General features: G+C 50.4%; 1 protein-coding gene across 1 annotated transcript; it reads left to right on the top strand.

Annotated features, from left to right (window-relative positions):
• Positions 1-20,004, top strand: LOC116948397 (protein numb homolog). The gene is made up of 9 exons (XM_032965023.2): positions 1-136; positions 10,565-10,703; positions 10,955-11,029; positions 11,878-11,949; positions 13,403-13,543; positions 13,977-14,178; positions 14,977-15,474; positions 16,419-16,592; positions 17,274-20,004. Exons 1-9 carry the CDS (start codon positions 87-89, stop codon positions 17,732-17,734), a joined length of 1,812 nt encoding a protein of 603 aa, XP_032820914.2. The 5' UTR covers positions 1-86; the 3' UTR covers positions 17,735-20,004.
• Positions 20,005-24,434: the final 4,430 nt, after the last annotated feature.

The following is a 24,434-nucleotide window of genomic DNA, read 5'->3' as shown; positions in this document are numbered from 1 at the left end:
AAGGGTGGTGGTGGTGTCGGAGAGTGGTGGTGCTGCTGTTGGTGCAAGGTGGCGTGCGGCGGCCCGACGCCAACTCTTTCTTCTTGATGATAACCTGCGTGCCAGGGCCTGCCCCCTCGCATTTCGCGCTCGTACGGTGAGCACCGCACGCCTCGCACTGCTGCCAAGCGCCGCAATCTCTTGCACACCGCAGGGCTTGCGTTGGGGTGCGCGCGAGTGTACGGGGGTGGATGATGATGGGGTGGGGGGAGGTGGAAGCTTCACAGTTGTTGAGTGAGTGTGGGAGCGAGAGATGTTGGTGGTGAACGGGTGAAATGAATGGGTAAGTGAATAGGCGAGTGTGTGAGTAGGTGTGTGGATGGGTGCGCTACGAACCCGGCGTCCCGAGTTCGATTCCCGATCACGGCCAACACCGGTGACGATTACCTTAACTGATCTTCGGCCTCCTCTAGGTTGACTCAGCCTCAAATGCATAGGGAGATAAAGGCGGTCGGGCGTGGCGCCTGCCAACCCACTCCCTCGTGTACCGTTCCGGCCTTCATAGGTGCTCACTAACAGCACTTGCATCAATCGTCTGTTAAGGGGGATCTTTGTTTTTGTGAGTGCAAGTGGTTGAGGTGTCGGGTGAGCGAGTCAACGAGTGAGTGAGAGTGAATAAGAGAGTGGGGTGTACACACGGACACAACTATAACAATCAGGCGGGGGGTCTGTCGGTCTGAACGGGTCGCCTCCTAACTCGGGCAGCGACTCTGATTTTGACTTTCCTGGGTGACCCTGGGCGATTAAAGGGGGGGGGGGGGTCATCGTGCTCGGTGTGGTTATGTAAGGAGGTGGAACCAGAGACCAACGGAGAGGGGGGGCCTCATGGGGACATTGGGGGCAGGCTGGGTGCGGGAGGTGGAGCGTGGGGGGGGGGGTCGATATAAAGTATAAAGGCGCAACCCTGCAATTACCTACTCACGCAACTGCCGGCGGAAGGGCCCTCCTGTGCTCGAGGGAGCTCTGGAGAGGGGCTCTAGAGCCGTGCTTTGCAGACAGTGTGTCGTTGGGCGTGTATTTGCTGCGTTTTATCAGCCCGGCGCTCTGGTCATGGTTGTGAGCATTGCTCCTCCCGACCCCTCTGTTGCTGTTGGAGGATGACTGCTTCCCAACTTTCCTCGGTGGCTTTCTTCACGAATGCCGAAGTTGACGCCACTGGACAAACACACTTGACAAAGAACTGTTTCGAGCAGCACCTATTATGGCCGCACATAGGCAATGATCCCCCGTATAGCCTTAGCACAAACATTTTTGGGGCAAGTGCTGTTTGCAAGCACCTAATGAAGGCCGGAATGGAACACGAGGGGGTGGGTGGCCAACTCCACGCCCGGCCGCCTTTGTCTCCCCGGTGGCGATGTTTTTACACCGCACCAGCTACTCAATTGAGGCTGAGTCGACTTAAGGGAGGCCCAGGACCGGTTTGGATAATCGTCACTGGCGGGAATCGAACCAGGGTCGCTAGGTTCGTAGTGCAGCGCGCTAACCACTACACTACCGCTCCCCACACACACACATAGACACGTGGGGTGTGCATACCTGTCAACCCCTTATCAGTGCCTACCTTATTACAGACCAAGTCAGACCTTATTGGTCACCCCGTGCCCTTATAACTCTCAACGTTCATCCTACACAGTCCCATCACAAGGGAGAAACACAAACAAAAAGACAAATATTTATTTTTTGCCCGTATCGAAACGGTTGTACGGACCTGAAAACTCAATGTCCCTGCACAAGAATACGGCTAAACCATATGGGTTGACAGGGGTGGGTGTGCGCGACTAAACCAAGAGGCCCGGAGTTGGCATGCGGGATGGGTGGAATTTGTTTCCAGCATTCTCCGGGGAGCCGTGGCTGCGTGACGAGCGCTAGGAATTGGTGGTGGTGGAGGCCTTGTGGGCTTGACCTCGAGGCCCACTAAACTATTTTTTTTATCTCACCAGGTTCGTTAAAAGCAACATAGAGCTCTTTTTCAGAAGCAACCTGGCCACCACAAATAAAAGCTCAACGAAGTGGCTTGTCATCATCACCATCATCATCATCGTGGACATTTATAAGCAGCCAAATACTCTGAACGCGTGACGTTTATGCTAAATGTGGAGGGGAAAACCGGAGGACCCAGGAGACAAGTCCAGAGAACATGCGTACTCCATATATACAGGCGTCAGGGTCGGGATCGAACCCACGACTTCCTGTATACCAGGCGAGGTAGTTAACACCTCCCCACCGAGTTGCTTCTGAGATGGCGGTGGGGGTCGGGTTTAGGCAGGCGAAGGGTTTGGAGGGGGGCTCCCCCACTCTGTCCAACCCCCCCCCGCCCACCCCTTCCTCTCACTCTCCCCCCCCCCGTTACGTTGTTTCGCAACTACGTCGTCGCTTTATTAACACCGCTACCCGATTTGCATCGCCTCAACCCCCACACACTCGCGTCGCCGACGGCATTGCCCGTCCTTTGACGTTATCTGTCGCCTCTCAGCCTTCGATCCACCACCGTAACCCTGTAAATCGGTCTTTGACGTCGTTTCGATATTTGTCGTCGCACCTGTCGGGAACGCACCCCTGATGTAAACTGGGGTATTACTCCACCGGTGCAGTACCGTCGAGCGATGGGTAGTCCTAGGCTGCCCCCGTTATCTTGCCGAGCACATAGCGCTCGTGGCATTCAGCTGAACAAACACCCCCAGATATAGGACGGCCGAGCTCGGGCAATCGTCGCCACCGTTTTCGGGGTTGCCCTTGCATCCTCGTTACATAATCTGCAGCAGTGCTTTGGAGGTCCAATTTGCACGAATGCCACCTTTGCATACAATATTATTTTTAAAATGTTCAGCCATAATTGTTCGATTCAAAGCTTTCGGGACTGCAGGGATTCATCTTCTTGGTTCTTTCGGTAATGTCACGTAGAAGGGAAGTAATACAATAATTAAAATGAAACAAATAAAATTCTCACGACGTGAGAATGTTAAGGTGAGAAATTAGCGTGTAACTGGGAGATTAGCATGATGTTAATGTGAGGAATTAGCGTGTAACTTGTCACGGAAGTGGCTATGTTAAAGTCAGAGATTACATATCAACAGAGGCATTTATTATATTAACGCTAAAGACTGCAACTACCCAACTATCATACAATAAACCGATGTGAAAGAACTAAATATATAAACTACATCAATATAATCAATGTACTCAATATACTCTCCAATAAGCAGAGCTATTAACATAAAGTTACTGGGTATACACTACACTAATGAATACCATATATATTATTGGTTTTTTCGGTAAAGTCACGTAGAAGGGAAACATTATTTTATTATTTTTTAAAATATTATTTTTATTGTTTCCCTTCTACGTGACTTTACCGAAAGAACCAAGAATATGAATCCCTGCAGTCACGAAAGCTTTAAATCAAAATTGAATACCACATAGTTAACTGATGAAAAACTACAATATAAACTACACCAATATTCTCAATAAACTCAATGTACTCTCCCATCAGCTGAGCTACTAACAATACGTCATTATACATTACAATTCTACGTCGACAAAAGTAGCGGTTTCTTTTTTCTCAACGTTAGCACCACGGAAAGCAGCGAGCGTTGTACAGACGGACGAGTCCTGCTAATCTCATCCTGCTAATCTCTTAGTACCTTTCAGTGTAATGTTTAATATAATTTATTTGGTAATGTATAGTTTTGTAATTGTATAGTGAATATACAGTAGTGTGGTATACAGTAGGGTTGGTAAAATAAAATAATACATAGTGTAATATTACAAGTCTAATATTATTATAATCTAAAGTATAGGGTAGTGTATAGTAATGCAGTGTATAATTCAATGTTGGGGTCTGTCTATGGCAGTTTATAATAAAAAAGATTAGTTGGAGGCATATTATGATAATTTTTGCGAAATAGAAGTGTAATGTATATTGACTTATTGTTTGTAGCTCAGCTTAGTGGAGAATATATTGAGTACATTGATTATATTGATGTAGTTTATATTTAGTTCTTTCACATCGGTTTATTGTATGATAGTTGGGTAGTTGCAGTTATTTAGCGTCAATATACTAAATGGCTCTGTTGATATGTAAACTCTAACTTTAACATAGCTACTTCCGTGACCAGTTACATGCTAAATCCTCACACTAACATCATGCTAATCTCCCAGTTACATGCTAATTTCTGACTTTAACATCCTGCTAATCTCTCACATTAACACAGCTACTTCAATGCTAAATTCTTCTGTTGATATGTAAACTCCTTTGTCAAGGCGCTCTGCTCCACCCACCCAGCTTATAAGACGCTGCCAAGCTTAGCAGTGTTCATTGGAGCGCTGTCTTTCCGACAGTTCTGTTTCTTCACCTGAGGAAGGCTACTTGTGTTGTGGCCGAAACGTCGTGAGAATTTTATTTTATTATGCTTTATTTTCATTATTCTATTATTTCCCTTCTACGTGACTTTACCGAAAGAACCAAGAAGATGTTAAGCCATATTGTAACCTGTTTTTGCATAGAGAATTAAGTCACTTGGGCTTAATTTGTCACGGGATTTTCCCCGACTTGTTTTGGGAGACTAGAATATGAAGAACGTGACTCATTGCCACACCCATAGCGGGTGGGTGGAAGTATATTGGATGCAGTGTGCCGGATGCGAATAATAATACCGTCATTATGATTCCCAGCTACAAATGTGACATCTTTGGGAATGTGTAATATCTCGCAATGCCGGAAGTGGGGAGAACCACATGCAACTGCATTGTCTTGAGTGATGTCATCATTATTCGGACACACCGGGTTGGTATTAAGTCCCGGCGGTCACACATCCAAGCACTGCCCACCCTCGGCCCTGCTTAGCTTCTGAGATCTGACCCGGGGTGTATGGAATAACTCATTTCATCTGCGGAAATTGTGGGAGAACAACATCATGTGTCCCTTTTTTTTAATCTGGGGGAAAATATTGTGGATAATTGCAGACAGGAAGATTTTGCAAATGATCTCCCCTTTATCTGCAAAAAATTGCGGATAATAGGAAGCCATTCCACAGATCATCGTTGGTAATAAGAATAGGGGTGCGGATAATAGGGGTTTTCAGGTACCATACAGCTCCAGTGAATAGTAAGAGTCACGAGTCTGTGCGTCTCTGTGTGCACTGTGCACGAGTCTACGGGTCTCTATGTGCACGAGTCTACGGGTCTCTGTGTGCACGACTCTACGGGTCTCTATGTGCACGAGTCTACGGGTCTCTGTGTGCACGACTCTACGGGTCTCTGTTTGCACGACTCTACGGGTCTCTGTATGTGTCGGTCCCAAGCTCCTTATCTTCTGTGGAGTGGGTCGCATATCTTGTGACGTGCCCTCCGTGGCCGCGAGCCCCGTCCATCCCCCCGGCGTGCGTGCGGACGAAGGGAGAGGGGGTAGGCGACGACCACCGTCCTGTTTACCGGTCGCTGGCTGCGCCGTTTATAGCGACTCGCTTCTGGCAGGCGACGGGGGGGCCAAGGGAGTCAGCTGCTGCTCCTCAAAAACACCCCACGCACGCACACACACACACACGTGTGTGCTGTCCGTACATATGAGCACGCACACACACACACACGTGTGTGCTGTCCGTACACATGAGCACGCACACACACACGTGTGTACCGTCCGTACACATGAGCACGCGCACAAACACACGTGTGTGCTGTCCGTACACATGAGCACGCACACACACACACGTGTGTGCTGTCCGTACACATGAGCACGCGCACACACACACGTGTGTGCTGTCCGTACACATGAGCACGCACATACACACACACTCACGTGTGTGCTGTCCGTACACATGAGCACGCACACACACACACGTGTGTGCTGTCCGTACACATGAGCGCGTGCACACGTGTGTACAGACAGCACTTGGAGACGGCATATACGATGCGCAAGTACATGTACTGTACTTAAAAAAACAGCACTCGCTGCTTACAGACACAGTGCAGACACAAAAATGCTCCCTGCCCTGTCATAGCCTTCACAGACTGCTGTTCATATGTTACTGCATGTTGGACTTCTTTCGCACCATACGTAACCAACCGTGCTTTTCGGAGATGGGGGGGGGGATAACAAACTAAACACGAAAAGCAGTTTTGTCTTTAGTTGGGTCAAGTGCAGTTAGCGAGCCCTGATGAAGGCCGAAGCGGCACACGAGGAGGGGGGGGGGGGCAGCACCATGCCCGACCGCCTTTGTCTCCCAGGTGGCTTGTACACACAAATGTGCACACGCACGCAGACACGTGTTGTGTGTATGAAGACAACCGAATGACTTGAACCAAAACAAATGCGGGGAGGGGGTGGCGCTGCAGCAGCTACACAGATGGTCTGATCATGCAAGCAGGCCGCCTCGAGGACGTTTGCGTTTTCAAGGGCTTCGAGATGATTTGGAGCGAGGCCGAGGGCAGTGGTGGTGGTGGTGTGCGACTCCGGGCGTGTGCCAGGGGTGCCAAACTCGACGGGAGCGGGCGGCCTGGTGTATCCGTGGCCGCACCTTGCTTGCGCCACATGGTGTCACGCTGGCGAGATGTTAACTACCTCGCTTGGTACACAGCGGGGGCGGGGGGGGGGTCGTGGGTTCGATCCCAACCCTTGACGCCTGTCGTATAATTTGGACTTTGCACGTCTCTCTCTCTCTCCGTGGTCGCGTGGATTTTTCACATAGAGTACTCCGGTTGTCCCCCCTCCACGTTTAGAAACGTGCGTCACGGTACTTGGCTGCCGTAGATTTCCACGTGATAAGCCACTTCGCTGAGCTATCATTTGCGATAGCCGCCAGGTCGCTTCTGAACAAGAGCTACATAGCTCAGTGGGCCTGACCTGGTAAAAAAAAAGTTTAGTTTTAGACTATGCAGCAGCAGCAAGTGGAACTTTGCACACCCTGTGCACGATCTTCTTTCAGATAGGGCGCATACAAAAGACAAATGCATCCCCCCTCCCCCCCCTGTGTGCGTACCCTAAACTGCGTAGAGTGTTTGGGGACAAAGTGTGCTCTGAGTGCCCTGTCCGTGGAGGGCTTTGCGCGCACCGGGCCCCAAGGAGGATGCCAGCGCCACCGCTGGCTAGTTCCGCCTTCACCCTTTTTTACCCGCGGTGACAGCAGCAGTTAGCAGTCGCAATAATAACAGCAGCAGCAGCAGCATCGCGGCCGTGCGTATGTTTCCACGCCTTGTTGTTGAGGATCGCTTCGGAGCTCTTAGAAAACGCGTTCGCGGAAGGGGCTACCCCAGCCCCCGGAGAAGGAGGAGACCTTGGAAGGAATGCGAGTTATGAAACTCTGCACTCCCTCCCACTCGCATCTCTGTTCGAGAGAGGCGGCTGTTGTGATTTTATTATTTGTTTTGCCGGGACGTTGCCTTCTGCCGCCGCTGCTGCGGCCCGTCGCCCAAAGTTCGCGGTTCGAGCCTCACGGCCGCCCTAGTTAATGCTGCGGGTGCATTTTGCTGCACACACTACACGCCGTCTGGGAATGTTTGTGAAATGACCGAATGACTTGACACATGCTCTAAACTCAATGCACCATAGTACGTCCGATGCCGTCTCGGTATTTTATGATCACTAGTGAATGTTGTACTCTAAGTATAAATGTTGTGGCTTTACTCTCCAACACCCCGGTGTGCTTAAGTAGCAACTACTTGGCATGCTGTGTTTGCGTGATGAACCTTAGTAAGTGGCTGTGTCGAGTGGTGGCGAGTTTAACGACGCATATTTTATTATGTTTTCTCAGCGGTTGACCCATTTCCAAAAAATGTTGGACGAATTACTTCTGAATCGCAGTCCCAATTTGGTTGACGCGCTATATCCCCCAGAAGCAGGCCACTTGTTCCTTGTTGACAACAATGATTACCCACTGCTTTGAAGTGTCTGAAATGCGTGCTTCGAAAGGTGGAACAGATCGGCCACAAAGAGGGAGCCTCTGGGTTATTTTAGGAATTATGTTTTCGGTGTAATTGGATTTGGTCAAATAATGGCGATGCTGGCCCCGTGACAATATCAGCTGGAATGAGACAGATCTCATCAGATCTAGGAAACTAAGAGGGGTGAAACCCATGTCGTAAAGAGAGGGGTCCTTGTCTGTAACATCGGCAGTTCACCAGCATTGATTCCAGTAACCATGACCCTGCTGATGAGGCACTGTTCGTCGAAACCCAGTCCAAAGTTTTGCTTATCTTGAATCAACAGTGCCGAAATGATGCACTTGCAGGAGGAGGATCGTGTGGCTGGTTGGATTCCAGAAGAATACTTTCACTTCTGTGAATGTGTAGAGACGGATTACAGTAAGTCCTTGTTTAGCACGGTGGATGCGTGTCCTGAAAAGTGCCACGTTAAACGGAAAACGCGTTAAGCGGAAACAATTTCCCCATACATAAATGTAACGATACATTTTGGCGAGATACGATGCAGTACGCACACACAGATTGCAGGAGTAATAACTGATGCTATGCCACCCTGTTACTGTGTAATTTTGCGTACTGTATTTGTACCGCCTCAGCCGCGCAGTTTGAGAAAGTAGTTCGTCGTTGACCGCTTAGAAGTCGCGTTATCACGTGTTGTGCGTTACGCGTTGTAACGGTGCGCGAAAAGTCTTCCCTCGTGGGGGAACCGCGTTCGAGCGAAAACGCGTTCTGCTGTGAACACCATAGCGTCAAGTGAGGACTTGCCTCGTGTGTGAACGAAACATCACAGTCTGCCTATTTAGTTGGAGTCGGGTTGAGAGCGGCGGTGGGAAGGCACTTCGGTGAATGCGTGGTGACCCTTAGCGTGCACAAGCAGGGTCGCCACAGGCGGCTGCGGCGCCTGCGTGGTGAACAGCGAAGGGAAACGTTTCGTCCTGAACGGTGGGGCGTCACGCTTGTTATTTTATGTTTTTATTCAGGCGGGGAAGGGGTGGGGGGAAGGAGACGTTAGCGGAGGGGAGTCTGGAGGCTAAATGGTGACAGCTGGGCGCGGGGCTCAAACGGAGGTTTTTTTTGCGTTCGTATCAAGTCTCATCCTCCGTTCGTCCTCCAGCGGGAGAAACAACAGGTGCCGTCGTACTGACGCTCACCCACAAGGGTGAAGCTCGTTTGAGGTGTTGTTTTGGGCCGATAGCTGTTGCGTTACGGAGGGATGGCGGCGCACAGCGGAGAGTGTGAACCGGTCCTGGGCCATCCCTAGGTCGTTCTCGGCCTCAAATGAGTACCTGGTGCAGTGTGTAAACATCGCCACGTGGTCTTCGTAGGTGCTCGAGAACAGCACTTGCCCCACAGCCTGTTAAGACTTTACGGGGGATCTTTGTCTTTGCTTAATTCGGGCTGTTGTGCCACCCAGAATTCCGTGCTCTGTTTTTGTACCCGCGGTTAAGTTTAATAATAGAAAGGGGACAAGATTTACGGGCCACGTGTACTCATGACGGGTAGCTCTTGAAGAGCAAAGTGCAATGCATATTCCCGCGTCAATAAATGAAACTCACTCGTCAACAACACTGTGGCCTTAATAAAGTATATATATGCTGTATATAATCGGTGACGTTTTGGGCAATGTACCTTCTGTGTCTGAAGATCCTCAAGCCCAGAAAAGAATTGTACCGATCTACATTCTGTATAAATCAGATGTAATTTTAGTTTCAGTCTGTCGGCCTATTTACAGTATTGAATTCCTCTTTAGGGGGTTATGTAAGCCGGCTGCAATGTTTCAAGCATGCAAACTCCGTGGAGAGATTTCGTCCTTCCGGGGCTCATCAACAGGGCCAAGTATGATACATGCTGCTGGCTTATGTAACCACGGGATCGAGTTGTGTATGTGTGTGTGTGCACGTGTGGACACGTGGGATTGTCATGCGTTCAACATACATACATACATATGTGTGTGGAATCATATTACGTATGTGTTGGTGCGGCCGTGTGTGGGTGCGTATGTGATGAATATCTGAACCGGTTCTGGGCCTCCCCAACGTTAACTCAGCATAAAATGAGCACCTGCTGTGGTGTGTAAACATCAGCACTGGGGAGACAAAGGCGGCCGGGCATGTTGCTGGACACCCACCCCCGTCACGTGCCGTGCTGGCCTCCATAGGTGGTACTCGCTAACAGCACTTGCCATCAACAGCCTGTTCAAGGCCATGGGGTGGGGGGGGGAATTCGTGTTTGTCTTTGAATCGTCTTTGGTCTGGGACGGTTTTTGCTGTTGTTTTGCTGCCTCGTCAAAGCTTGGGAATTGGTGTACTTATGCCATTTATAAACTTTATATATTTTACGTATTTTATTTTTATTGATTTGCTTACCTTTCTTATACTTTGCACTCCTGTCGCCTTCTTGTATTGTTTGCTGTTGTAAGTTTATGACCCCCCCCTCCCCCTGCTGGCCATCTGTGAAAAAGAGCTTCAAAGCCCATCGGATTTTTCTCCAGTCTAAATAAAGATTCTGATTGTGATTCTTTGTGTATAGGAGTGTGGACGTGCGTGCAGTGTCTCACGTGCGTGTGCTGTGTGTGCTGTGTGTGCTGTGTGCGCCGCGTGCGGATGCTCAGCGCCACGATGATCGGGCGGATGCGGCACAGCCTGCGGCGCAAGAAGGACGGTGACGGCGCGGAGACGCCGCGCCGCCCGGCGCAGTGGGAGATCGACGAGAACAACGTGCGCACCGAGGGCTGCCACTTCTTCGTCAAGGTGAGCGGCGCGGTAGAGTGGCGATTGAGCGGTAGAGAAACGGCGATCGCGCGGTAGAGCGACGATGAAGATTCGACGCGGTGTCCAGTTTCGCGATACGGCGGTTCGTCGCGATGTCGGTTGCTGGCGTGCGTTTTCAAAAAGTTACCGGCGAGAAAGCAAAGCGATTGAGAGCGGTCGTTGTAATGATCGGTGGGGGGCTTTATACAAACGGACACCGCCCCCCCCCCTGCTGTGTTTTACCTGTGCAGTACCTGGGCTGCGTGGAGGTGCAGCAGTCCAGGGGAATCCACGTGTGCGAGGAGGCCGTCAAGAAGCTCAAATCTGTACGTACAGTCGCCTGCGTGGCCATCGGGTCCTTTCAGCATAGGAAAAAAAGTTTTGCTGTCTGACTGGTGTGCAAGTGCGCAGGTCGTGACCTCACCCCACACGTCTGCGTCGTGATGTCACCCACGTCCCACAGTGTTGAGCCTCTCCGCGCCCACCCACCCACCCACCCGCGCGCCCGCCTGCCCACCTTGCGCTCGTGCCTACCAGTAGTAGATGGAGGCTGGAGGAACCCGACGAGCTGTGTGAACCTCGCTCACGTGGGTGTCCGGCACCACGCTGGGATCGGATGGAGTGGAAAATGACAGAGGACGTTACATAACGAGACGCATCGAGTTGACTTTGTTTAACCCGGGTGAGAACTCGAGGCACAAGGAGGAGTCTCGTTTGCAAGATTGATCTAGCACATCAGTCTCACAGTTGGGGGTGATGATTGCTGCTGCTGTGCGTGTGTGTGTGTGTGATTCCAATTGAGGAATTTTTGAAATTTGGAAAACGTTAATGCTGATGCCAGCACACAATGGTCTCCTCTTGGAAATGACGTCAGCGGATTTTTGATGACCGCTGTGAGTGGAGCAGATGGCACGTAGGAGTATTGTTAATGTTGACACTCACACCGAAGTAATAACCAGGGTGGCCGCATGGAGACGAACCGCGAACCTCTGCAGCAATCCGCTGGGCGATGCCAGACCATGTCACCGCGCAATTAAACAGTCGAACAAAACAATGGAATACTAATAACAAATGTAAATAATCTGGGAGCAACGATACAAAATGACACAAAAAATGAACAAACCGCAGCTGTCACAAACCACCCGCCCTGCGCCTCTCCCCCTCTCCACCGCAGTCCGGCAAGAAGGTGCGCGCCGTTCTCTTCGTGTGCCCGGAGCAGCTGCGCCTCGTGGATGAAGACACCAAGGTGAGGAGGAGCCTCGGCAGCTAGGTCCACGCGGGACATGCCCGCCTGCACGCGCGTGCGCCTGCAGCGGACGTGCCAGCAATACTGCTACGCGGTGGGGGAGGGGGCAGGTGGTGCGTCGTTACTCCGAATTTGCAAAAACTCCGCGCAGATGCACTTGCGTAAATCAGGATTGTGCATAGCAATCGTCGTCGGTTGCCCCCTGACTGTAAAAAAATCTGGGCAAGGTCCTCCTGCCAAAAGAGCCATGAGACTCGGTGAGGCTTTCCTAGGTAAACAAGAAGGGGTGAGTGGTTGGCTCGGGGGGGGGTGGGGGTCGGGGTAGGGAAACACGGGATGAAGGAGAGAGGGGAACGCAGCGGGCATAGCCTGGTGTGAAACAATCGAGGCCCAACAACGACAGCGAGTCTCGGGGGCAGCCGGGGCAGCACCGGTGAGTCCCAGGGCATCCTCGGAGATCCAACGGTGAACTCACTGCCCGGCGTAATGGGTCGTGCGCATTTTATTCTAGAGCCTCTGTTGGAATATCACAGGGTTGGCTGCTCTTTGCTTCCAAGGCAATGGGAGTGGTGTGTGGTGGAGGGCGTCGGTTGTGGCTCACACATGGAACAGTGAAGAGCTGACGCGTGTTGGTGGAGGGGGCGTCTTGCGCAAGTGCAGCGTTTATAGCGCGCTGCGCGACAAGCCCGGTGTCCCGAGTTCGATTCCCACTCACGACCAACACCATTGACGGTGTGGTGTGTAACCATTACTACTAGGGAGACAAAGCCGGTCAGGGCGTGGTGCTCGCCACTCACCCCCTCGTGTACCGTGCCGGCCTTCATAGGTGCTCGCTAACAGCACTTGCCCCAACAGTCTGTTAAGGCTACACGTAGGATCTTTGTCTTGTCTTGTGCTGCTTTTGACAAGGTGCGTGTCCTGGGCCACGGGGCCTGGGGACCCTGGACTTGTGGGAGGGTTTCAAAGGGTTATATAAGAATGGGTCCCACGTTTCTCTTGCAGTTTTCCTGCTCTCCTTTTCAAGCATGTATTGGGCACGACAGTGGCGAGATGTTAAGTACCTCGCCTGGTATGCAGGAGGTTATGGGTTCGATCCCGACCCTTGACGCTTAGATATTTGGAGTTTGCATGTTCTCTCTCTGGTCACGTGGATATTTCTCCGGGTCCTCTGGTTTATTTCGCTCCACATTTAGAAGCATGCGTTTAGGGTATTGTGGCTGCTTTAGATTTCCACATGATAAGCCACCTCGTTGAGCAATCATTTGTGGCCAGGTCTATTCAGAAAAAGAGCTTTTTAGCTCGGTGGGCCTTACCTGGTAGAATACACATTTGCAGTAAAAAAAATATATCCCAGGTGATCTAGAGAGGCCATTTGATTGAAATAGACGATAATCCAATGTTTTTAAATATATAGCTATTTTTAATTATTGTTCTTTCTCCCCTTCGTCCACAGGACCTGATCATGGACCAGACGATCGAGAAGGTGTCGTTCTGCGCGCCGGACCCGCGGAACGAGCGTGCCTTCTCCTACATCTGCCGCGAATGCACGACGCTCCGGTGGTTGTGCCACAGCTTCCTCGCCCGGCGAGACTCGGTGCGACACCCACTCGCGCGAACAAAGCTCATCGTCGTCATCATTAGATTGCTCCTCATCGTCACGATGATTGCGATGTCACCATCATGGCTGTATAATTTTTTCAACATTCTCGAGGAATCCAGTGGGCTGCAAAGCGCGCTGCACTGTGAACCTGGCAACCCGAACTCGATTCCCGCTCACGGCCAACACCTGTGACGATTATCTGAATCGGTCCTGGGCCTCCTCTAAGTCGACTCGGCCTGAAATTAGTAACTGGTGCAGTGTGTGAACTTCGCCACTAGGGAAACAAAGGCGGCCGGGGCGTGGTGCTGGCGACGCACCCCCTCGTGTGCCACGCCGGCCTTCATAGGCGCTCGCTAACAGCACTTGCCCCTACAGTCTGTTAAAGGCTAAACGGCGGGGGGGGGTTCTTTGTCTGTGTGTGCGGCAGGGCGAGCGGCTGAGCCACGCTGTTGGCTGCGCTTTCGCCGAGTGCCTCGAGCGCAAGCGTCAGCGCGAGCTGGGCTGCTCCGTCACGGCCACGTTCGACGAGAGCCGCACCACGTTCTCGCGCGAGGGCTCCTTCCGCGTGCCCTCCGCCACGGAGCTCGCGCGCCAAGGCGAAGGCGGCGCAGGCCAGGCCCGGCAGCTTCGTGAGCGACCGCCCTCATCTCCACTCTCTCTTTCTCTCCCCCCTCTCTCGATTGCTAAGACTAAAGGAACTATTTTTTATTTCACCGGGTAAGGTTCACTGCGCTGTATATCTCTTTTTCAAAGGCAACCTTGCCACAAATGTCAGCTCGGTGAAGCGGCTTATGTGGACACTTACAGCAACCAAACACTCCAAACGCACGTCGATTCCAAATGTATGGAGAACATGCAAACCTTAAATATACAGGCGCCGGGGGTCAGGATCGAACCCACGGCCTCCTGCAATCTAGGCGAGGGAGTGAACATCTCGCCACCGCGGCGCCCATGCCGCTGCGCGTGTTCCGTGCAATCGCTGCTGCACGCATTCCACAGGGAGGCGAAAGTTGAGCGTGACAAACTAGCAAAACCGGTTATTCAGAGGCAGCGATGGGGGGGGACCTTGAGGTTTGGCCAAGCGCCCAAGCGCCTGTTATTTATTATGGCCGCCCCGTGGCTCAAGAACCGGCCTAAGTCACCCTCCGGATTATTAGCATTTATTGCTGTCGCCCCGAGGCTTGCAGTGTTAGACCAAGAGGCACCTTTAGGGTCGTTCGGGCTGAGCGTCGACACGGGGTGTTTATACCGGCACGGCCACGGGAACAAACCGCCTCCTTTGGATATAATCGGTACGGAATGTACGAAACCCATTCCCACACGGACACGAATCGACGCTTCTCCTGATCGTCGGGACTCAAACCGGTTTGAGATCGTCGTTTTTTTTCCCTTTCCTTTTGCCTCCGGCGCTCTCTCTCTCTCTCCAGACCCCGCGTCGCCTTCCTCAGCCGGCATCGCCAACGAGGCCGCCCTCGACTTCCTGCCGAGCGGCGGCACCAACGGCGCGGGCGGCGACGCGCCCCGCTCGGAGGACCCGGCGCTGCCGCCGCCGCCGCCCGCCTTCCCCGCCGACTTCTCGTGCCCGGCCAATGTCCCTCCCCCCGGCGCCGGCCGGACCCACGGGCGCAGCTTCTCAGTGGGGACGTTCGTCAGCATCGCAGAGGGGGCGGCGCGGGGGGGCAGCTCCGGCGGGGCGGGCTCTGGCGGGGGGTCGCCCGGGGGGTCGCTGCCCCCCAGGAGCAACTCGATGGGGGGACTCGGGCGCTCGGAGCTACCGCACGCCATCCCTCGCCGGCACGCGCCGCTGGAGGAGCTGGCGCGCCAGGGTTCGTTGCGCAACTTCCCCAAGCTGCAGCAGAGCTCGCCGTTCAAGCGCCAGCTGTCGCTGCAGCACCAGATGGGGCAGTGCTCGCAGCTCAACCGAGGTGAGGGCGGGAGAGGAGCGGGCCTGGGAGTGTTTGCTCCGAGCGAGGACCGGGTTGTGAGTTGGCGTTGCCAACTCTATCCTGGTTTTCCCAGAATCCTCTTGTTTTTCGAGGCGGCTCTCGTGGCCTTCCCGAGACATTTCAAGGTTTTGTTGTGGCTTCTCTTTTTCGTCATTTGCTGCCAGTTGTAAATACACATCATTAATTGGCTGAAAACTTGTTAAAGTAAATAGCAAAGTGCGGCACAACCCTCCTGAAAATGTGCCCTTTGGCTCAGTGTGTATTATCTGGATAAGTAAATAAATTCAAATAATAACAATCATAATATACCACTCATTTAACGTGTTCTGGTAGTGTGAGATATTCTTTTTACGATTAAATATTTAGGTTTTTATCTGCAGCTCAAGAGGTGGCAACCCGAGCTGGTGCACTCGGCTCCAGATTCAAGACGTAGGATTTGAGAGGGTGCCTGACAACTGGATATATGTTGTTTGTTAAATTTCATTGAAGCACTTGCAGGAGAAGGAGGACCATCGTGATTTTTTAAAAATTAAGTTACAGCAGCCCTTCAATTGTAGTGTTGAGCTCCGCATCAAACAAGCATTCAGGCGCCGCTAATCTCCTATTTACAACCCTGTGCCAGTGGTGGAAATTTCTCATTCCTATGGTGGGGACGAGTCACTGAAGGTGTGTTTATTTTTAGCAACTGGCCCCAGATTAACATAACGGTGAAACGGCAAAGACACATTGCTCGTGACGAGCCACCCCATTGCTCCTGGTGATGGAGACTGTGGTGGAAAACTGGTCTGGAGAGAAATTCAATTGTTCTTGTGTATTGAATTCCTGCTGCTACTCCCACCACACCCGAACCCCCCCCCCCATCCCCCGGCGGCCCCCCACAATCACCCGCTCCCCCCCCCCCCCCCCCCCCCCAAACCGTGTAGTTCCCGAAGTCGAGGTCATGGCTGCCGCACAGGAAACAGCAGAGGGCGACGCCCTGAGCTCCTTTTCCGGTTCGATGGCTTCGGCGCTCGCCGCATCCTCCTCATCGTCTCAGCCGCCGCCGATCTCTGACCCCTTCTTGGCCGCCCCCATGCCCCGGCCTCCGCAGCCCTCGGGTGAGACCTCGCAGCGCGCCCTCCATTCGCTCCACACATGCCACGCTCCATAACGGAGTGGCCCTAATTGGGAGCCTCATCGTTGCCGTGGGTGTTAACCGTGGTGGAATCAAATTCGGAGAGATTCCCGGTTTCATCTCCCGGTGCGACGTTTGAAACAATGTGGAAGGTTTTTTTTTTATATTCCCCACCCCACCACCACCTCTGAACACCCAGGAGAATAAGTGGGAGACACACTGCATTTAGTTGATCGGCAGGTCGCCTGTGGTGGGGTAAAGTGTGGGTATTACCATGACTCTTCCAAGACATATGGCCAGAATGGAAGAGTAGGCCAAAAGTACTCTATAGAGGAGTTGTCTAGATCTCACTCTGTTGGAGCCGTGGCATGAGCGCTAAATTTGCAGGGCTGCACCCACCACTATCGTTGTCGATTCGTGATTCATCAAATCACGAGGTTGGGGCGTGGTGGGGGGGGAAGAGGTTGCCAGCGTTAATATTCTCACCGGATACCTTCCGGCTCACTGACGTTGACGAGCAGGTGGCACGTGACTAAGTGTCAGCCACAGCCGTGTGGCGAGAAATTATTTCTTCACCGTGTGTTGCCAACCCGGCCAGACCCGGCCCGAAACGTATCTCCCCGCGCGGCGCGTAACGTGTGCGACGCGTGGCGTGGCGCCGCAGGTGGCGGAGCGATGGGCTGGTTCCTCGGCGAGGACGATCAGCAGAGCCCCGGCCCCCAATCAGGACGGCGACGCACCCCGTCGGAAGCCGATCGCTGGTTGGACGAAGCCATCTGCGCATCGCGCCACAAGCAGCAGCAGCAGGCTGCGTGGGGGCAGGCTGGCCCATCGCGCGTTGCCTACGACGAGCAGGGCTTCCCGAGGGCCTTCTCGGACCCCACGATGCCCTCCTACTTCAACGGGTCAGCAGGGCAGGACCACCAGAAGTTGCACTTCGAGCTTAACAGCAACGTCAACAATCAAACGTGGGGCGGCAGCGGGCACGCGTCAGCCCTGTTCTCGCTGGGACCTACCGTGAGCCCCGACCCGTTCATGCCGGTGATGGACTCCCCGGGCCAGGCCAGCACCAAGGCAGGCCACATCGCCGGCATGTCGCCAAAGAGCTTTGAGATTCAGATTTAGAGCAGTCAACTGCCAGCACTACGGTTTTAATGTTTGGTTTTTTTTGGGAAGATTATTTGTGGCTTTGTCTTTTTTTATCACATGACCACTACTTTTTATTTTCTTAATTGCTATATATTAATATATTGCCGCACTTGTAAGGGCTTATTGCAGCCTGATAGTAGACTTTTCTTTGGAAGATGAGTTTAAGAAGGATATGGCCAAAGAGTTAGCCATATAAATGTAAGTAAAATACCACGTATTTTCTGATGTTGTTTTGTTTCCTAATCGCAGTTTCATTTCACTCCTTGTCGTGTGACCACGATACAAAATAACATTTGTAACATGACACAATCACTGTCCTACATAAAGTGTTGAAGAAACTTTTTTTAGTACGTCGGGGATGCGTTCCTCAAATGTGCGACGACGAATATTGAAACGACGTAAATCAAAGCGATTTTCAGAATACGGTGGTGGAGGTGAAGGCTGAGAGGCGAATGATAATGAGAAAGGACGGACGATGCTGTCAACGAAGTAAGTGTGTGGGGTTGATGCGACACAAATCGGGTAACGGTGTTAATAATAAAGTCACGGCCAATTGGTGAAACGACGTCAAAGGGGGAGACATAAATCGGGGTATCACTGTAATTTACTCTTTGGTAATTTTACGTTCACCTCCGCCCACCCCCCTCCCTCTCTATAAAGTGCCGTGGCCACATTTTATCGCCACGATTTATTTAGCAAAGCCTAAAACTTTGGTGCCATTTTAAAACGGGTCCCCCGACCATGTTATGCAATGTTAAACATCGGTGACGAATTGCTAGCAGTTGGCCCCCGCCACCTTTGGCCTTGTTGTTGACGTTGGTCACGTTTGTGCTCGGCGGTAAATCCAGAGTCGGGGGCGGGGAGGGATGGGGGGGGGGTCGCCCTCCACCTCAGGTTTGGAAGCACAAGTTTTCCATGACGAATCAATGTGGCATAAAGCATTAAAATATACTTTTAATGCCACCAGCCACAGAGCCTGCACAAGGCAACTTAAGTGATGCTCTTAGTTTCCATCATGAATCAACATCAACTAATGTAACATTGCACTGATGATATGTTTTATTCAATCGGCCATATAGCCTGCTGTCCCAATGTGCTCAACTGCATTTGTTCTCATTTGCTGTAGCGGATTTTTGTTAACTTAAAATGTATGTTTTCGTAGCCAGCACTACGACCCGTATTTGGGTTTCGTGCCAATTGTCGTTTTGCCGATTTCTGAGGTAGGCTGAGTGTCGTGGACACATTATGGGAATGGAGAAATGCAAAATCGGAGGTTGCCGGGAGATCAAACTCGCGATCACTGATGCTGCCACGGTGGTGTATTGGTCACCACAATGGACTTCCAATCCAGTGGTCGCTGGTTGGATACGATCTTCCGGCGTGGCAGTTGGGGCAGGTTTCTTAATTCCCCTCAACCCTCCACCCCTGTCCACCCAGCAGTATAAATGGATACACCACAGTTAGTCGGATCACGCGTGGTGGGGTAGAGTGTGGGTACTCCCACGTGGTCTCGCACGTCTGGGCAGCGAAGAAGAGTCGGACAAATGACCCACTAGAGTCTCGCGCTCTCTCTTGTGGAGGCCCTCCCGCCGACAGTGGCGTGAGCGAGCCATCGCATGGCCTGCGGCTTTAGCTTCTCTCATAACCCACCTCTCTTGGTGCCTCCCTGTTTATCCCAGCTGCTGCTGCCACTTCCGCTAATGCCGTCTTCGCTTTATGCGGACGACTGGAGCGCGTAGAGAGAGAGATTAAACGATTGTGTGTGGCGTCGACAAATACGTGCTTTGTTTCAGATGCCGTGCGCCGATAAAGCCGTTGCGTGCCAACGTGCCGCTGCGAAACCGGAGCAGTATTGATCAGTGTCGTCTGCCTCTCGTGTACGGTAATTGCCCCTTCGCGCCTGTGCCATCCCAACAGAAATGCGTTCGTCTTGTATAAGTGTTCGTTTTAAAAGATGCACTATTCGCAATGTCAATCTCTGGCAATGAGCGCTTGTGTGCCTTTATATCCAGATGCCTTGGTTGTGGCCTTGCATGTGAGAAGTTCTACTCGAGTTTTAAAAATAGTATTGTTTTTCTCTACACGACATCGTAACCACACGGGATAATGGTTTGAGGTGTAAAATCGGAGTAAAGTCCGTGAATGCTATAAACACACAAGAGCCATTGAGAGCAACTGTATGTTCTATTATGGGCACATTTTAAATAAATTCTGCCTACACAGACAGATGCCTGTGTTGTTTGTGACATTGCGTGTGTGTGTTTTACTCTCGCTCATCTCACGCAGTTCACCCTTATCAACGTGCGTCTGTCCCGTAACCTCTTGTCAGCGAGCCTCCGACGCTTAACGTGGCCTCAAAGGGAACCTAGCCTGGCACAAGTACTGTGGTGGTGTTAGCACCACTTGTTGGCGAATGGTGGCTATTGCATACTTTGCGGTTCTGTGCTAATATAATCATCAGCCATGATCTATCCACTGCTGAATGAAGACCTCAGCCATCTTCATCTCTTATGGTCTTGTGATGCAACAATCATGGTGCCTTCATACTAAACGAAAAACTAAACAGTACTAAACTACTGTATTTTTATTTTACCAGGTAAGGCCAACTGAGCTATTAGCTCTTTTTCAGAAGTGACCTGGCCACAAATGATAGCTCAACGAAGCGTCTCGTGGAGATTTATAGCAGCAGCCAAACACTCCAAACGCGTGTTTCTCAATGCGGAGGTAAAACCCGGAGGAGCAGAAGAAAAATCCACGTGACCACAGAATATGCAAACTTCAAATGTACAGGCGGTCGGGTTCGAACCCCCAACCTCCTGTATACCAGGCGAGGTCGTTAACATCTCGCCACCGCGGTGCCCCAACCCAGCATGTCCTGGCCACACCTCGAAGACGCACGCCTACAGCACATGGCAAGCCCTAGTGGTGGTGGTGGTTACCCGTTCAAATGCTAACCAATGCTCAAGCCTGCTTATTATGTGCATCACACAATGCTGTAGTGAAAAACAACAAACAAAAAACTTCCGTAATCGGTAAATGCTTGCAAGGCAATCTTAATTGTATTTGTTTAAACAACACATCGGTGATGTGTAATACAGGGTTTTTTTTTAGTTAGATCGCGGAAATATAAATGTGTCGTTAAACTCTCCACCACCTGACAGCAAATTAGTAAGGTTTGTCACGTACACAGAACATGCAATCTGTGATGTTTTGATGATGTTTTCAGGCCATTGTGTAGCGATCACGCCGAGGACCAGTGACTTTGTCGTCAGATTATGGTGATTTTGTTGTATTTATATGGTGACGAGATGTTCTCGAGGTGACGAGATGTTGTCTAAGTGACTAGTAGCACGCATCCGAGTCCGAGGACCGAATTGCAAGATTCCGGGGACTGTTCTTGGAGAATTTAGTGAGGACGCTGCATCAGTTCAACACATGCGTGTACGTTGGGACTTCTTTCGCACCGTACGTAGCCAACCGTGCTAATTGGAGGCGCGCGGGGTGAAGGGCCGCGAACGAAAATCAGTTCTAAAGAAACGCGTTGCTACGCTTCAACGTGGCACTTGCGGTGAAGTTGTCTGGGAGACATTTGAACCTCATTGTGGTACCTCGGGGTACCCATATTACCCTGGCTCTCGCATCATGTCCGTGATGCAGTCATTACACGCTTTCATTTAACTGTATTAAATCTTGTAACTCAATTTTAACCCACTTCCCAATGTGGTATAAACTGCAAACTTGGTATACTTATGTCATAGTGATGACAATACTATATTCTATCGTAAAAAAAAACATTTTTTTAACATATTTTTATACGTTATGTTTCGGCTTGGGTCTAATTGTCCACGGTCCCCTTACGTTATGGCAAGCTTCGGGGCCACTTCCTGGAGTCGTGGAGTTCTGACATTACTAGTACATTTCATAAAAGCGTGTTTAAAAAAAAAATTGTATTTAAATATTACTTCTTTTTAGTCTGTTGATGTTCGGCGATGCGGTAATCGACTCACAGCTCGACGAGCTGTGTACACTACGATGCACCACCACTACGGTGCGGACCGCGAGCGGTCAGGGTTTCGGACCAATCGCCCTCGCTGCGTTTCGACATCGTGAAGTGTGGACACGATTTCGCATTGATCGGTTACCCCCAGTCGCGGAGTGACGTTCACCCCTGGATAAAAGTAGTGTCCCAGAAATAAAATATTTAATTGCCTTGGCCCATTTTGTATTATTAGGTACACCGGGGTACCACCGTAAGGATCAGTTGTGACTGGTGACGGTCCATCTAGTGACACCTAGCGAGGCGCTGGACAAATTACACTATGTTACACGGTTTCTGTTCCTGGGTAGTGTTATTTTAAAAAAAAATGCTTATGCCTAAAAAGTATTGCAAAATTGCTATTATTCCCCACAAACTTTGCTTTTGTGACCAGGACTTTATGTGAACTAAAGACACAAATGCACACGTTTTCTCATTGAAAGTAGGTAACTTTCATAATATCACTGTCCGAGTCACAAAAGCAAAGTTTGTGGGGAATAATAGCCATTTTTCTGTACTTTCGAGGCATAAGAAATTAGGAAATAACACTTACTACCCAGGAACAAATGCTTTTTGTTACACAGTATTATGTGGCGAGCACCTCCGATTCTCACGGCTGGTCACGTACGGTGCGAGAGAAATTTCGATTTAAAGCTTTCGTGACTGCAAGGATTCATCTTCTTTGGTTCTTTTGGTAAAGTCACGTAGAATGAGAATAAAATAATCAATTAGTAAACTAAAATAACACTAAAATTCTCACGACGTTTCGGCCAGAAGGCCACTTGTGTTGTGGCCGAAACGTCGTGAGAATTTTATTGTTATTTTATTTTATTAATTGATTATTTTAGTCTCATTCTACGTGACTTTACCAAAAGAACCAAAGAAGGTGCGAGAGAAGTTCAGCATAGGGGTCGTCCATAAATGACGTCACGCAATTTTGGACGATTTGTGACCCCGCCCACCTCGTCACACGACGTCACAAAGAGTCAGACCCTTTATTCTTCATTTTGGTATAGCCCTGTGAGCCATTCGGCTCTTGAATCGAGTGCAACCACAACAAACAAAAACAAAAACACGAACAAGAAAAACATCTTGTAGTGACTATGTGTAACTGTGCAAAACAGAAAATCCATGAATAAAAAAAACAGAAAAAAGATTCCTGAAAAAAGCACCGTACACCAACGCCGTGTTGCAAAAAATCCCAGTGGGATGCAAGTCAAACAACAACAACAACCACAAGACAACTTAGATTAAGGCCATCAGTCTAACTCCGTACTACAACAAAACAAGCATGTCAAAACCAAAAAACTTTTCGAAATCACCAAAAATAAAGCCATAATTGCAACGTAACAGTGATCATAGACCCTCCCCCCCTCAAATATGACTTCACAAAGCTCAGCCACCCCCCCCCCTCCCAAACCATATGTCTACAGTATTTTACTGGTAGGAACGGAGTTGTAAACTGAGTGTACCAGCCTGCAATAGATTAATGTGTCCGTCCGTCCGTCTTTTTTCAATACTTTAACGAAGTAAAATCTCGTGCTGTTGGGTGTAAAATCAGCAATAGACAGCGCAGAGACTTGTCCTACCAGCCCACCCTGCAGGGACCTGTTATAACAATTAGTGGTATAAACATTTCTTCTATATCAAATTTTGATTTAAAGCTTTCGTGACTGCAGTGATTCATATGCTTGGCTCTTTCGGTAAAGTCACGTTGAAGGGAAACAATAAAATAATAAAAATATATAGAAATATATATAATAAAAATATATAGAAATATATATAATAAAAAAATATATTATTTTATTGTTTCCCTTCAACGTGACTTTACCGAAAGAACCAAGAATAATTCTCTATTAATTTAAAGTTGCGCATTTTGATGTGACGTCACATTTCTCACACCCCACCCCCACTAGGTGCGTGACGTCATTTATGGACGGCCCCTTTGCCGTTCCCCCTACGAAGACGCCGGAGGAACCGCATCAGAACATCAACCAGATCTAGTAATAGGTTTTACCCTTTTAACTGGCACAAATCAACCAGATCGATGCGCATACATCCTCCGTGGTGATGTCGTGGCCATGCAACCCCCCAACGTATGGTCAACCCACCGTGGCCTGCGCTCCTCCAACGGAGGAGGAGTAAGAGCGAAGCTCCACCAACTCTTCACTCCTGAAGCCCTCTCTCGGCGTGGCCAGCAGACTTCAACACAGCTGCTAAACGTATCGCCACGTACACGAATAGAGAAGTTGTCATACCCGTCAAACCCATGATCAGCGCCGAACTTATTACAGATCAACTCGGAACATATTGGTGACCCCGTGACCTTATAAAATCTCAAAGTTCATCCTTCGAAAGTCCCATCGCAAGGGAGAAACACAAACAAAATAGACAAACGATATTATTTTTTGCCCGTATTGAAACGGCTGTACGCCGCATGGACCTGAAACACTCAATTTTCGTCAACACTGTGGCCTTAAAATGAAATGTGTGTGACAGTCGACGTTTTGGGCAATGATCCTTCTTCAAAGCACATAAATATATATTTTTGGAGGCGGGGGGGGATTCTTTCTACGCATCCTGATTGGGAAATATAACAACTCTCCTGATCGAATGCGTATCCATACTAGTAAATCTTTT

Source organism: Petromyzon marinus, chromosome 33 (assembly GCF_048934315.1).
Source record: "Petromyzon marinus isolate PM22_M1 ecotype Great Lakes invasive population chromosome 33, UKy_Petmar_22M1.pri1.0, whole genome shotgun sequence".
NCBI classification, from domain to species: Eukaryota; Metazoa; Chordata; class Hyperoartia; order Petromyzontiformes; family Petromyzontidae; genus Petromyzon; species Petromyzon marinus.
Note: the sequence above shows the minus strand (reverse complement) of the source record. Positions and strands in the feature narration are given on the sequence as shown.